The 14,660-nt window shown below is 37.2% G+C and overlaps 1 protein-coding gene and 1 pseudogene across 4 annotated transcripts in view; both read right to left on the reverse strand.

Annotated features, from left to right (window-relative positions):
- DPY19L4 (dpy-19 like 4) overlaps window positions 1-14,660 on the reverse strand; it is a 60,737-nt gene that overhangs the window by 27,949 nt on the left and 18,128 nt on the right. For all 4 annotated transcript variants that reach the window (XM_057532043.1, XM_007164933.2, XM_057532045.1 and 1 more), the window contains 2 exons: window positions 7,013-7,136; window positions 1,392-1,526 (listed from right to left, as the gene is read on the reverse strand). In XM_057532043.1, the coding sequence (XP_057388026.1) occupies window positions 1,392-1,526; window positions 7,013-7,136 (259 nt within the window). The remainder of the gene's footprint in view (window positions 1-1,391; window positions 1,527-7,012; window positions 7,137-14,660) is intronic.
- Window positions 3,977-5,013, reverse strand: LOC103020247 (60S ribosomal protein L22-like; annotated as a pseudogene).

The following is a 14,660-nucleotide window of genomic DNA, read 5'->3' on the forward strand; positions in this document are numbered from 1 at the left end:
GGCAGAATCAGCTGGCCAGAGTACCATTCTCAGAAGTCTGGGTCCCATTTCCACAGAGCCCTTCTTCCCAGTTCAGAGATACCAGCAAAGCTGAGTAGTGGCCCTTCCTCAGAAGTCTGTTACAGCTCCACAGGTTTCCCTCCTCTAAGCTTCTACGTGTTAATAATTCAAAATTCTTCCTTTCAGCCCTCAGCTCTAGGGGTGGTAGCTGCTTCCTGAAGTTGCTACCTCTATAATACTTTCAGGTACTTATTACCTTTTCATTTAACAAGTTAACAACTTTATACTTGGTTAATGATTGTTTATATTAAATTCTCTCTATTGAAATAACCTAAATGTTGGTACTCATCAGAATTCTGGACCATCTGAAGAAAAGGAAGAGAAGAGCGAGAAGATTCCCAAATTTCTGGCTTAGACAACATATTGAATACTTAATACATGTTTATAAATAAAGAAAAAAAGATAAGAGAGGGCAAAAGAGAAAAAGATAAAGAAACAAAGGAACAAAATGTTTATGGGAACCTTTACTGCTGACTGAAGTATAAATTGATATAACCATTCTGGGGAAAGGCTTGATATCTTTAGTTAGATTGAATACGTACACATCCTTTGACTTGTAATTCCACTATGAATTTGACTTGTAATTCCACTATATATTCTAGAAAAATCTTGCACTTCTGTGCCAGGTGACATGTATAAAAATGGTTATAGCAGCATTGGTCATATGAACAATAAACTGGAAAAAACCTGAAATGTTCATCAGCAATAGAATACATCAATAAATAAAAATGAATGAAATATAGCTCTGTACATCACCAGGGATGAATCTCAGAAGGAAATCAGGCAAAAGTAAACAATACATTATTTGACAACATAGTTTTAGGAATACATAGATAGGTGGCAAAAAAACCAAAGAAAAAGAAGGAAAGGATTAACAAAATTCAGGACAGTCAGCCTCTGATGGGGAGGGAGCAGGATGTGACTGAGAAAAAGGGGCTTCTAGTATTCATATGCTCCATATCTTGGCCTGGGTGTTCAAATACTCATATATTTTCTATACACTGTATATACAGCATACATATACTTTTGTACATTCCTATATTTCACTTTTTTCTTTTTTTAAAGAAACAGAAAGGGAAGATGAAGAAATGGCTAGAAATAGAGAGGAAGCACAGGGGTGACTTTGGTCAAGCAGACCATGTTTAAGGGAATTTCAAAGTGCTTCTAAAAGGACTAGGGGAGAATGAGTTTAGCAACATTTTGAGTATAAGTATAAATCAGAGTCTATTAAAACATTTCAAATTAAGCTTAAAAGCTAAATGGTTTTATACAACCCTATAAAGACATTTATTCTCTAGATTTAAAATCATAATTTTGAAATGCCATAATACCTTGTCACTTTGCTCCAGTGAAAAACTATCTAGCAAGAAGAGAGATATTGCTTGAAGAAACAAGAGATAGTGGCTGTACTCCCACATCATCATAAATGTGTAAGTTGAAGCACTCATCAACAAGTAGCAAAACCTCTAGGGAAAACAAAGAAAGAAACTAAATATCAACAGCTTCATTACTATAAAAATCTATGAGGTTGTTACCTCAAATTTTGCAGCTCTGTTAGGGGTTCCACTTTAAGGCTATACAATTTTTGAAACTTTGTTTTTAAATCACATAATTATTAAATCCTTACATAAACAATAAGATCTTAAATCAAGCACTCTAGAGAGAAATCAACTACTTGCCCTTCAATGTTCAACATTATACTGAGAACTTCAGGAAGACAAAGAAAAAAAGAAAATTCAGTACAATTTTCTTTCACCCCAAAAGAGATAAAGGAATAAATATTTTTAAATGGTGGCTTTTACTAGACTTGACCTGGTGCTTCATATTTTCCTAAGAGCTTCCATGTGATTAGTCTATTTATGTCTCAGCCTATTCCACACCCCATGGAAAAAAGTCCATTTCTTTTTTCATTTCCTTTCAGCACAGTGTGGCCTTACCTTTTCCCAAAGTTTATACTGTCAACCATATAAAACTCTCAGCTGTTTTCATCTGCTAAAATACTAAACACAAGGATTTCACTGCCCTTGCCTGAAATATGCCTGGCTAAAATCTATTCTGTCCTTTCAAATGTCATCTTCCAAGTGATCCCTTAGTGAGAAACCAAGTCTTAGCATATTTCTAGCAACAGTCTCAACTTCTTCTAGGGACCTACCTTTTTATTCCTAATTCCTCCATCAGCCATAGTGTCAAAAGAATTGGTTCTGATAAGAACAATGAAAGGACAATAAGAGTCAAGTCAAGAAACCTAAGATAAGAAATGTGTTCTCTAAAACTAAATCTTTCAGACTCAGCTGACTATACGCAATGATAAATTCCAGTCAGAGATACCTCAGACCATCAGCAGATGTAAGAATTTTTCAGCATCCTGAATAAGATTAAGACCAGATAACAAAATGTAAGAGATGGAAAAATTCCACCAGTTGATCAAATATCAAGGGCAAGGCCCAGAAGGGCTCAGCAATAATAGAATACATAAGCTTCTGTTCTATCTATCACCATAGCTGTAAGGGAAAGTGTTCTGGAAATCTTCTAATGTGGAACAACAGAACTGTAATAACCAGGCCTAAAACCATTATCCTCAGAAAAACCAGCTCCAGAAATCAATGAAGGGTCAGATCTAGATCCAGCTTAAGTAACCTACTGGCCACTTAGAGATTACTTTGGGGATGCTAGGGAAAAGCTACAGTATAATGAAACAAATTGCCAATTCCAAAGGTTTATTCTCAAACTACTCTAAGAACATGCAGTGAAAATATGAAGAGGGAATTCCCTGGCGGTCCAGTGGTTAGGACTCGGCGCTTTCACTGGCAGGGCCCAGGTTGGATCCCTGGTCAGGGAACTAAGATCCCGCATGCCGTGCAGTGCCGCCAAATTAAAAAAAAATAATAATAATAATAATAGAAACACATGTCAAACACAATCGGGAAAATGACCTAAGTTTCTCCTTTCTCCAGACATTTTCAAAACTCTATGCACTCTTGTCTACCCCTTACCTTTCTCACTTCATTTTCAACTATGCCTTTATTGTCAGCTTTTTTATATACATTACTTAAGTAACATTAAATGGGTTTCAGTAATCAACCACAGATATCTCTGGATGGCTCCAGGTAACTGCACAAAAGATCTGATCTTGGATATTCTGATGCAACTGGGACCATGAGATCTAGTCTCAAGAGTGGAAAGCAAAGTACAAAATATATGATTAAAATATCCATGTTGCTATACAACTACTCAGTAACAAAAAGGAGCAAACTACTGGTACATGCAACATCAACTTGGATAGATGTTTATGGCATTAGGCTTTATGAAAAAAGTCAATCTTGAAGGATAACATACTACAGAATTCCATTTACATAACCTTTCAAAGTGACAAAATTACAGTGATAGAGAACAAATCTATGGTTACCAGAGGTTAGGGCTGAGGGAAAGATATGACTATTAAGGGATAACATAAGTGACGTATAGTGTGTGTGTATATATACATACACATCTTGATTATGGTAATGGTTACTTGAAATTACACATGATAAAAATTCATACAATTATACACCCTTCCCCCCAGAAAAGGAATGCATGTAAAAATGTTATAATAAAAAATACATATATATATTTAGTTTGAATTAGTTCACATGAAGTTGCAAAAACAGTACAAAGAATTCCCATGGGACTTCCCCGGTGGTGCGGTAGTTAAGAATCCGCCTGCCAATGCAGGAGACACAGGTTCGATCCCTGGTCTGGGAAGATCCCACATGCCACGGAGCAACTAAGCCCACGCGCCACAACTACTGAGTCTGTGCTCTAGAGCCCGCGAGCCACAACTACTGAAGCCCGCATGCCTTGAGCCTGTGCTCCATAACAAGAGAAGCCACCGCAATGAGAAGCCGGCACACCGCAATCAAGAGTAGCCCCCTCTCGCCTCAACTAGAGAAAGCCCGTGCACAGCAACAAAGACCCAACACAGCCACAAAAGAAAAAAATAAAATAAAAAAAGAATTCCCATGGACTGCCTCACCCAGCTTCCCTCAACGACAATATCTTACGCGACCATTATACACTGTCAAAACCAGGAAATTGATGCTGATACAATACTATTAATTCAGGTACAAACCTTCTTTAGATTTCAACACACACACACACACACAAAGGCATGTGTGTATAGGGTAAGTTCAAGGGGAAGCAAACATAATTGAAGGATTGGACAGTTTTGCTTTTTATATAGGTATATTTTTTGGTTCCTAAGTTTTATTCAAGAACTCATACAAAATATACCAGATAATTGAGTTTTATTCCTCGTCTTCCTCCTCTTCTTCATCTTGATTAATCTGGAAGTAATGCAATTCATAACTTTCTTTGCTGTTAGCAACTACGCATAACCAATCACAGATTATTCTTCTTCAAATATTTTTTGGTGAGATATTTCAAACACCTTTTGGAAAAAGGCACCTCAGAAGTTACAGTAATCTTGCTTTTGCTTCTTTCAATTGTTACAACACCTCCACCAAGATTCCTAGCTTTTCCATTCACTTTCTCTCCTGAAGAAACTGCTCAAAATTGGCAGCATCCGTGACTTCATCTTCTACAGAATGGGTATAGTCAAGAGTAAACTTTAGGACCTACTTCTTTTTTTTGCCCACCCTGTGCCACAAGCTTTTTCACGGGCACCATGGCGGCAGCAGAGGCAGAAAGAGCAGTTTTGCTTTTTAAAAAATTGAGTTTTAAGCTGAAGGGCTAAGAATACAGTAAACCTGCTTTTTTTTACTACCATGTTTTTATAGAATCCTTAGTATTGTTACCCTTTAATATTTGCATAGATATTTTGCTCTTGCTGTGTACTCTTGAGTATCAGATGAGTGGTTAGTTATAAATAATCAAATAACTGATAAGGACAATTTTCCTCCTTTACCTTAATACGAAGAGAGGAAAAAAAGAGAAAGAGGAAGGGAGGGAAGAAGGGAGAATATTACGGAATACTTTCAAAATAGAGAAGAATAATTGTGGTTAAATAAAAAAGGAGAAACAAAGTGTAAACTAAAATAGGGGTATAAGCTATTCTTGGATCCCTTCAAAAAGCACCAGGTCCTTGGTAAACAACAGTAAACTGAACGGAAATATACTTTTCACTGTATATCTATCCATCTGCACTGACTGAATTTTTTTTTTACCATCTGTACAATGTAGATGTATTACTTTAAAAAAAATTTATTTATTTATATATTTTATTTTTGGCTATGTTGGGTCTTCGTTGCTGCACACAGGCTTTTTGTCTAGTTGCAGCGAGTGGGGGCTACTCTTTGTTGTGCTGTGCAGGTTTCTCAATGTGGTGGCTTCTCTTGTTGCGGAGCACGGGCTCTAGGTGTGCAGGCTCCAGTAGTTGCGGCGCGTGGGCTCAGTAGTTGTGGTGCATGGGCTTAGCTGCTCCACGGCATGTGGGATCTTCCCAGACCAGGGATCGAACCTGTGTCTCCTGCATTGGCAGGCGGATTCTTAACCACTGCACCACCAGGGAAGCCCCTGTATTACATTAATTTTGAAAAGTTAGAATTTAAAAAATACTGGAAAGAATACATAAAATGGCAATAAAAAAAAGTTATCCAGAAAAATATAAAATATAGTATAGAAGGGAAAAAATAAGTTTACATTTCATTCTACCTTTTCCAAAACTCCTTCTTTTAAAATAAGTAAGAATAATGGTTTTATTAAAAAGATATTTGAAAGGGAATTCCCTGGAGGTCCAGTGGTTAGGACTCCACGCTTCCACTGCAGGAGGCACGGGTTCGATCCCTGGTCGGGGAACTAAAATACCACGTGCTGGGCGGTATGGCCAAAAGTAAAATAAAATAAAATAAATATTTGATAAACCTTTTTTTTGGCAACAAAACTTTCATATTAATTCAAAATAATGGTAAATACAAAGAAGCTTAGGCAGTTCATTTTGCTATATTATACACTTTTATTCAAAAATTGAAGAACTATTCTTCCCTAAGAGAAGGCTGCACAACATAACAGGAAAACACTCAAAGACTCCCTATTACAGAAAATATTCTTTCTCAGAAAGCTGTTTATACAAAACCAACAAAAGGAAAATTACAAATCTGAAATGTGTTATTATTTTAGATAAAAAAGGAAATACTAGTGTTATAAAAAATGAAATAAAGTTTGCTATGCTCAGGACATCTGACGTCACTGAAAGGAGGAAAGAACATTTTTCAGAGATTTCAAAAAGGAACCGTAAGTAAATACAATTTCCTGGCCAACCTGGTCCCTACAGTCCCTTTTTCTAGCCAGGAATTCTTAACCTAAGACAGGCAGACAGACTGTCAAAGGATTGCTACATTTAAGTCAATTTCAGTGTAATTGGTTGCCTTTTATAATCACATTTATTTTATTTTATGCATTTAAAATCATTATTCTGAGACAGAGTCTCTAAGCTTCACTTGACTGCTGAAAGGGCTTATGGCAACAACAACAGCACAACAACAGTAAGAATCTAAACTATCCAGGGTAGTTTCCTGAAGCTCACTAGCTTACCTACACCTCAGTCACAGAAAACAAACGGGCAAACAAAATATGCAGTGCTACCATTGTTGTCCCTTGTAGTCACTCTTTATATCTTCATTAATATTCTTCAACTTGTGATGATTAAAGGCCATCAATGTTCCAGAAGTGAGAGAAATGGTAAAATAACGAGCCATTAATTATCAAAATAAGATATTCTTCATAAATTTGTCAAATAACTGTACTAAAACAATATAACATCTCCTTTCTCATAAATATAATTTACTGTCAATCAGATTACAGAATAACTGTTATAACAAGACTATCTAACTATATCCTTTACTGTTTAGTAACCAGGTTTCACTGAATATAATTTAACTCTTGATATGAATAGCTTTAAAATTATGTACCACATTTGCAATACATCAGAATTGTGACAAATAAATTTGTATCTTACCTCTCCATAAGAATTTAAGTTGCTTTTTAAATAGCCTGTAAGTGCAGCAACTTGGCATGCAAAATATGGTAGTGCCCAGTTTTCTCTTAAAGGAATGGAGTATTCAATTCTTGTCGTATCTACCCTAAAATGAACCACAGATGAACAGCAAAATAGCAAGACATTATATTTGTGTAACACTATACTTTTCAAGGCACTTTCACACACTGTTCTCCACATCCTGTGAGGTAGGCATGGACAAAGCCACCATTACCTATACAGCATCTTTGAACAAATTAATAGTGTTTCACCCTTACCTTACCTCCTACCCAGGAAGACTTAGTGCTGCTGTGTCTGCTTGATGAATAGATGGGCCTCTGTGAGAAGTTGAAAAAGGCATCCCTGCTCTGGGCAGATACAGCCTCATGCTACAACACACAGCTTGCTGCAGAGTACACTGGAGTTCAGCCCCCCACCCTCCCCTCCCTTAACAAGATGGCTATCCCTCTCTAGAGCACAATGTGCACTACATAACTAGCAGGCCTGGCAGATCCACAGTTCTTATACTAACCCTTATATAAAAGGAATACGAAGTTCAGAGAGGTGATGACTTAATGAAGTCATATAGCTAGTAGGTGACACAACTAGGATTACAATGCATATCTTCTGATATCTAGTTTAATACTTTTTTCAATCAGCAGGTTACCCAGAATTAACATTACAGTAGTCCTTTATGTGACAGATCCAGAGAGCTTTGAAAATCTCCAGAATCAAACACAATGTCTTTGCAGGCTCCTCCTAAGCTTCTCCTCTATCAGTTTTCATTGAGAGCCTGTTGTCTCCTATGCATACCCCACACCGCAATGGACTCCCTTCCCAACAATAATTAAATCTGGATCTCATAAACCCAATGGCTATTTCCCACACAAAAAACAAAGGTGCTACTGCTTAAATAGCTTCATGAAAATTGCTGCATAATTCTTCTAATGGAGACAAACATTCTTGCATGTAATTTAGTTCAGTCAAATTGTGGTATAGGGAATTCCCTGGTGGTCCAGTGGTTTGGGACTCCATGCTTTCATTGCCGAGGGCGCGGGTTCAATCCCTGGCTGGGGAACTAGGATCCCACAAGCCACGTGGCACGGCCAAAAAAATAAATAAAATAAATTAAAAAAAATTTTTTTAATGTGGTATAGCCATACAATAGGATACTACTCAGCAATAAAAAGAAATGAACTATTGATACGTATACCCAACATACATGAATCTCAAAATAATTATGCTGAGTGGAGGAAAAAAAAAAACCGAAAAAGTATATGCTATATGACTCCATTTATATAAAATTCTAGAAAATGCAAACTAATTTATAGTGACCGAAAGCAGATCACTGGTTTCCTGAAGACAGTGGAACAGCAGTAGAGGTGGGGTAAGAAGAGGAAAGAGGGAGAGATTACCAAGAAGCACAACAAAACTTTTGGGTGTGATAATGTGTATTATACTGATTTTGTTGATCGTTTCACAAGTGTGTCTAAATGTCTAAAATTATCAACTTCTACATTTTAAATATGTACAAGTTTATTCTATGCCAATTACATCTCAATAAAACTTCTAAAAAGTATTAGAAAACAACCTGTGTTCTATGAATGTATATGTAATTGAATATATATACATAAATTAAAAACTTGAAGATAAAGTGAAATAAAAGCTGGAAAAAACTTAGTACAGTGTCCAGAACCTAGTAAACAGCATTAGGTCTTATCTCTTTTATAACTCTGTAATGAACTATTTTTACTTAACAATATATTATGAGCATCTTTCCATAGTATATATGTCAATATACTTCAAGAATATTGAATAGTCATGGCACATAACTGTACAGGTTTATCATAATCTAACCAGTTCCTATTGTTATACACTTACATTGTTTCTGACTTTACCTATTAAAAATGGTTTTTAAAAACAGGAACCAATGTTTTTGTATAGTGATCATTGGTTTCATTGTTAACTTTTAATTCTTTAATCCAATTGGAATTTATTTTACTATGTGTGCAATAAGTATTTCTTTTCCAGATATGATTGCTGCCATACCATTTAGTGAACATCATGTATTCTAAAGGCCACCTACTTTCACACAATATTATTTATGAAAAATTGTTGTGAAATTTAGCTTTCTAAAAGACAAAACAAGGGCTTCCCTGGTGGCGCAGTGGTTGAGAATCTGCCTGCCAATGCAGGGGACATGGGTTCGAGCCCTGGTCTGGGAGGATCCCACATGCCACGGAGCAACTAAGCCCGTGAGCCACAATTACTGAGCCTGCGTGTCTGGAGCCTGTGCTCCGCAACAAGAGAGGCCGCGATAGTGAGAGGCCCGCGCACCGCGATGAAGAGTGGCCCCCACTTGCCTGCAACTAGAGAAAGCCCTCGCACAGAAACGAAGACCCAGCACAGACATAAATAAATAAATAAATAATTTTAAAAGACAAAACAAGATATTCACATGTCATAAGTCAGGAAGTACGAAGGAGAAGATGTCTATTCTCAAGTCAGGACTCTGCCAACCACTCTATCAGCCTAGGATTGGGAAGGTGAACCTGGCAATCCTCATTCCAAAGACTCACTCACTACCCCGACCCAACACACAGCGTAGTGCAGTGAAACCTATAAAACTCTGCACCAGAAGCACTGTCTGGAGAAGGGATGAAGGAAATCTTCTCTAGTTACTGCAGCAAAAACTGAGTAGGGTCTCTGCCAGTTATTCTCTACCCGTGAACAAGCCTCCTCACGGCCACAGTCCTGAACACCTGTGCTACTCTTGCTCTTCCCCACACCATCCATGCCTGGTGGTAGTGAGAACCAGAAGGCTAATAGTGGGATGTGACAAAATCCAACGAGACTCACTTTTTCTCCCCAGTGGCAGAGTCTAGCAGACAGCAGCACAAACCAGCAATTCAAATAATAACTACTTTTATCAATTGCATCTATGGATACATTCCCAGAGATCAGCTAACTCTGAGTTTTTGTGTTTTCATTTTAAACACATCATAGTATAAACATAACCTGAATCACTTGGATGACCACTTTGTAACTCACTACTGCCAAAAAGATTTCAGGACTCACTTCCATGTTTGTGTTAACAATCCAGTTGGTAACACAGTACTACTTCAATTAGCTTGGGCTAATCAGAAAAAAAATGAGATGGTCTTAATACTAAATGATGTATTGCCAAGTAAAAACAGAATGATGTACTGATCACTGTGGTAAAAGAAAAAAAAAAGAGATTTCATAATGGACTGAACAGAGCAACATGATGAGAAACGAGTCATCTCACGGTACCTAACTGTGTAGGTTTGTCATACACAGAGAGTAGAAATTTGGCGTTAGCAAAATATAATTTTTCACATTAATGTTTTTAGTTAATATTTTACTGGTTTGTTACTTTATTAGTAAATTGGTTTCAATACATAAGGAGCTTAAAAACATAGTTTAATGCTGTATATTTAAGTAGCATTACCATTCAAATTATTTAAATCAACACACGGAATCCATGATTATTAAGTTTTTAATATGTATAACTGAAGTTTGAGAAACATTGATTTAGATTAGACGTGAAAAACAGCTTGGCATGTCAATCCAATGTATAATGTGTGGAAGTTGAAAAACACCTATGCAATATCAGTATAACTTCTAATGGCTATATGTTCCCTTGCATTGACATATTACAATTTACCTAACCATTCCCTTATATTTAGGTTGTTTTCTAATTTTTCATATTATTACAAATAATACTATAATAAATAAGTTGAAGCAGTGAACTCTTTCCTTCTTTTTTGAATTATTAAATTATTAATAATAATTAAATAATTCAAATTTTTTTTTTGAATTATTCCTTGGAATACAATGAAATTCCTGGGAAAAACTGGCATCTAAAATTGAAAAACTTTATACTTCCACAAGCATCCAGAGTATACCAATATCATTATTACAGACCCAGCACCATGTGTTACCATTATTTTTGTTAACTCTGGGACATGTGCATTCCTTGCATCTTACCCTTTTATGAATCACCGATGTGCACAGTTACCCTTTTTTGGCCAAAGATTAAACTTAGTATAGACTTTTAATCAGATATATTTTCTTTGCTTTTCAAATATAAACATGTGTCCACTGAAAGTGATTCTCAAAGATATATTTGTAGATGAGAAGATCAGTGGGGACCAAGAGCAATTTCTATATTGTTTATACATGAAGACTGGACTCAGGTTAGCCCATTTTGGTGATAAGTCTGATCAAAGGGAGTCATCTGCCTCTGATTTCCCCCCACTACTATATGCACAGTGCTATTTCCTGAAATTTTCTTGAATTTTCTAGTATACCTACATCCTTTAGTTTGAACAAACAGGAGCCATTTTATAATCCTGCTTTCTACTTCTAATATTAAGGAACGAGTATCACAAAATGTCATTAAGAACACAACTAATAATCATAATATAATGGAATGACTAATATCTTTTTGCACTTTTCTAGGCAATCATATATAAACCAAAGCTGATAAATAAAAAAGACAGCATACTCTTTCATGGCATTCAAATATATTTTGCAGTATAAAATATATACCAATATGGGACTTCACTGACGGTACAGTGGTTAAGACTCAGTGCTTCCACTGCAGGGGGCACGGGTTCAATCCCTGGTGGGGAACTAAGATCCCACATGCCGCATAACACATGGCCAAAAAAAAAAGGAAAATATATACCAATAAAAAATAAACAATGCAAAACAAACACATAAAGAAAAAGCTACTTGCTAAGATGTTTCAATTGCTAAAAGATACACTTTAACAGAATATATCAGATTAATATTTCTACCTAACTCCTGCTCCAGCTACCCAGGATATATCGTGCCATTAAACAAGGCAATTTAATAAGGCAATTGAATTATAATTAAATAAGGCAATTTCCTTACAGTTCTCACTAAGATCTTTAAAATAATTTATTTGACAGGGAGTCTTATTATTCTTTAATTGCTGTTATTTTTACATGATAAAATTGCCTAGTCTTGGGCTTCCCTGGTGGCGCAGTGGTTGGGAATCCGCCTGCTAATGCAGGGGACACGGGTTCGAGCCCTGGTCTGGGAGGATCCCACATGCCGCGGAGCAGCTGGGCCCGTGAGCCACAATTGCTGAGCCTGCGCGTCTGGAGCCTGTGCTCCGCAACAAGAGAGGCCGCGATAGTGAGAGGCCCGCGCACCGCGATGAAGAGTGGCCCCTGCTTGCCGCAACTGGAGAAAGCCCTCGCACGGAAACGAAGACCCAACACAGCCAGATAAATAAATTAATTAATTAATTAAAAAAAAATTGCCTAGTCTTTCTCTTTGAACTTCTGATGAAGAAAGATCTAGGGATTAAATGAAATGAATATTAAAGTTCATTGTAGGTGACAGCCAGCCTCCAAGATGGTTCATAACAGTCCCTGCCTCCTGGTATTAACACCCTGTGTAGCCACTTCCCATGTTGTGCCACAATTAGTCTGCATGACCAACAGAATATGGCAGAGTGATGTTCTATCATTTCTGATATTAGGTTATTAAAGATAGCTGGCTTCCACTATGACACATTCACTCCAGTCTCTCTTGGATCATTCACTCTAAAGGAAGCCAGCAACCAAGCTGTGAGCAGCCCTCTGCAGAGGTCCATGTGATGAGAAACTAAGGCCTTCTAGGCCAAGAGCCAGAGAGGAACTGAGGCTTCTTGCAAAAGCCACACGAAGTGAACTAAGTAAAAATGATCCAGGCCAGTCAAGCCTTCAGATGACTGTAGCCCCAACCAACTACTGACTCAACCTCACAAGAAACCCTTAGCTAGAACCACCCAGATAAGCCACTCTGGATTCTTGACCCTCAGAAATTGTGAGAGATAATGTTTGTTGTTTTAAGCTGTTAAGTTTTGGGTTGATCTGTTATACAGCAATAACTAATGCATCACATAGTCAAGAAAGCAATCCTTTTAGAAGGTCTCTATTTTAAATAATGCTGTACACGAAACACACTTTCACTCTAAAAAGCAAGAAATTTCTAGACCTAGTCTATTAGCACTGAAATAAATTCTGTGAGTGTGCTATTAAATTTCTAACAATGAATCCTAATGAAATTTTAGAAGAGTACATGGCAACTTAAAATATTCTCTAACGGGCACTTTCTGACTTAACAAGAAGTCATCTATACCCCTAGCATCCACACCAGATTCTCTAATACTATTTTATACTAAAAGGAATCAAAGCTCCAAAGAGAAAAGGCTAATCACAAATCTTTCATTGGAATATACAAGGTGAGCCTGCTCTTCCTGCGGAGCCAGAAAAAAAGGACACTTTCAAAGATTACTGAAGATGTGTCAAAAGAACTCGGGAGCCAGTCTGAAAGCACTCCCGTCGACCAATGCTGTAAAAATTTAAGCAAGAGAAAGAACAATGATGGTAATGTATTTTAGCCCTATTGAATCAATGAAAATCTCTAAGTACAGAAAGATGCTTAAAAAGGAGAACACCAGAAAATGCTTTTAATCACTGTACGAGACAGCTATTAAAACAATCTCTTACAAAGAAATTGGTAATTAAAGCGAAATTAAGCATTTGTCCTAACTTTCTAATAGTAACTGAATTTAAAGGTAACCAAAGAACCTGGTTAATAAAGAAAGATTCTGCTTTTGAAGAATGAAGCTAATGAAAATAGAAAAACCTAATTTTATAAACCCTAAATTATGCAAAGACTGTCAACTAGAGTTATAACCCTTGGGTATATTGTTAATGGTGAAAAGGATGCTCACTTGATGCCCCAGAACACCACACAGATTGTGTTATAGTCATAAGAGGAAAACATAATTATTCAATGGAGAGATCAGACTGTCATCCTTCAAACCAGCAGTCAATTTCAGCTTCACTAGGGTTAGGCCAACTAAATACCCTGTAACTTGTAAAGTCACAGAACATGAAAACTACATCATCGACAATATATTCTAACCAAAATTGCTTATCTTGAATCCATCAAGCCTTTAGAGGTATCTTCCAGATTACATAAACACAGAAGACAGAGAAAAGTTAAATAACACCACAAGGAAGCAAAAGGAAAAATTCAGAAGTTGGGACATTCTGTAGGACGACTGACTTGGTCCCTTCAACAAGCCAACTGTCATTAAAAAAAGGGACTATGTTAGATTTAAAGAGAGTTAAGGAACGTAACAACCAGATGCAATACGTAGTCCTGGATTAAATACTGGTTTGGATAAACCAGCTATAGAGGGTATTTTGGGGTCAACACAGGAAATTCTAATATGGGCTGGGTATTAGAAAAGATAAAAAAGTTATTGAGGGCTTCCCTGGTGGCGCAGTGGTTGAGAATCTGCCTGCCGATGCAGGGGACACGGGTTCGAGCCCTGGTCTGGGAAGATCTCACATGCCGCGGAGCAACTAGGCCCGTGAGCCACAACTACTGAGCCTGCGTGTCTGGAGCCTGTGCTCCGCAACAAGAGAGGCCGCGATAGTGAGAGGCCCGCGCACCGCGATGAAGAGTGGCCCCCGCTTGCCGCAACTGGAGAAAGCCCTCGCACAGAAACGAAGACCCAACACAGCCAAAAATAAATAAATAATAATTAAAAAGCTCTTTGTGTCTAAAAAAAAAA

The sequence above is a fragment of the Balaenoptera acutorostrata genome, chromosome 17, assembly GCF_949987535.1.
Source record: "Balaenoptera acutorostrata chromosome 17, mBalAcu1.1, whole genome shotgun sequence".
Classification (NCBI taxonomy): Eukaryota; Metazoa; Chordata; class Mammalia; order Artiodactyla; family Balaenopteridae; genus Balaenoptera; species Balaenoptera acutorostrata.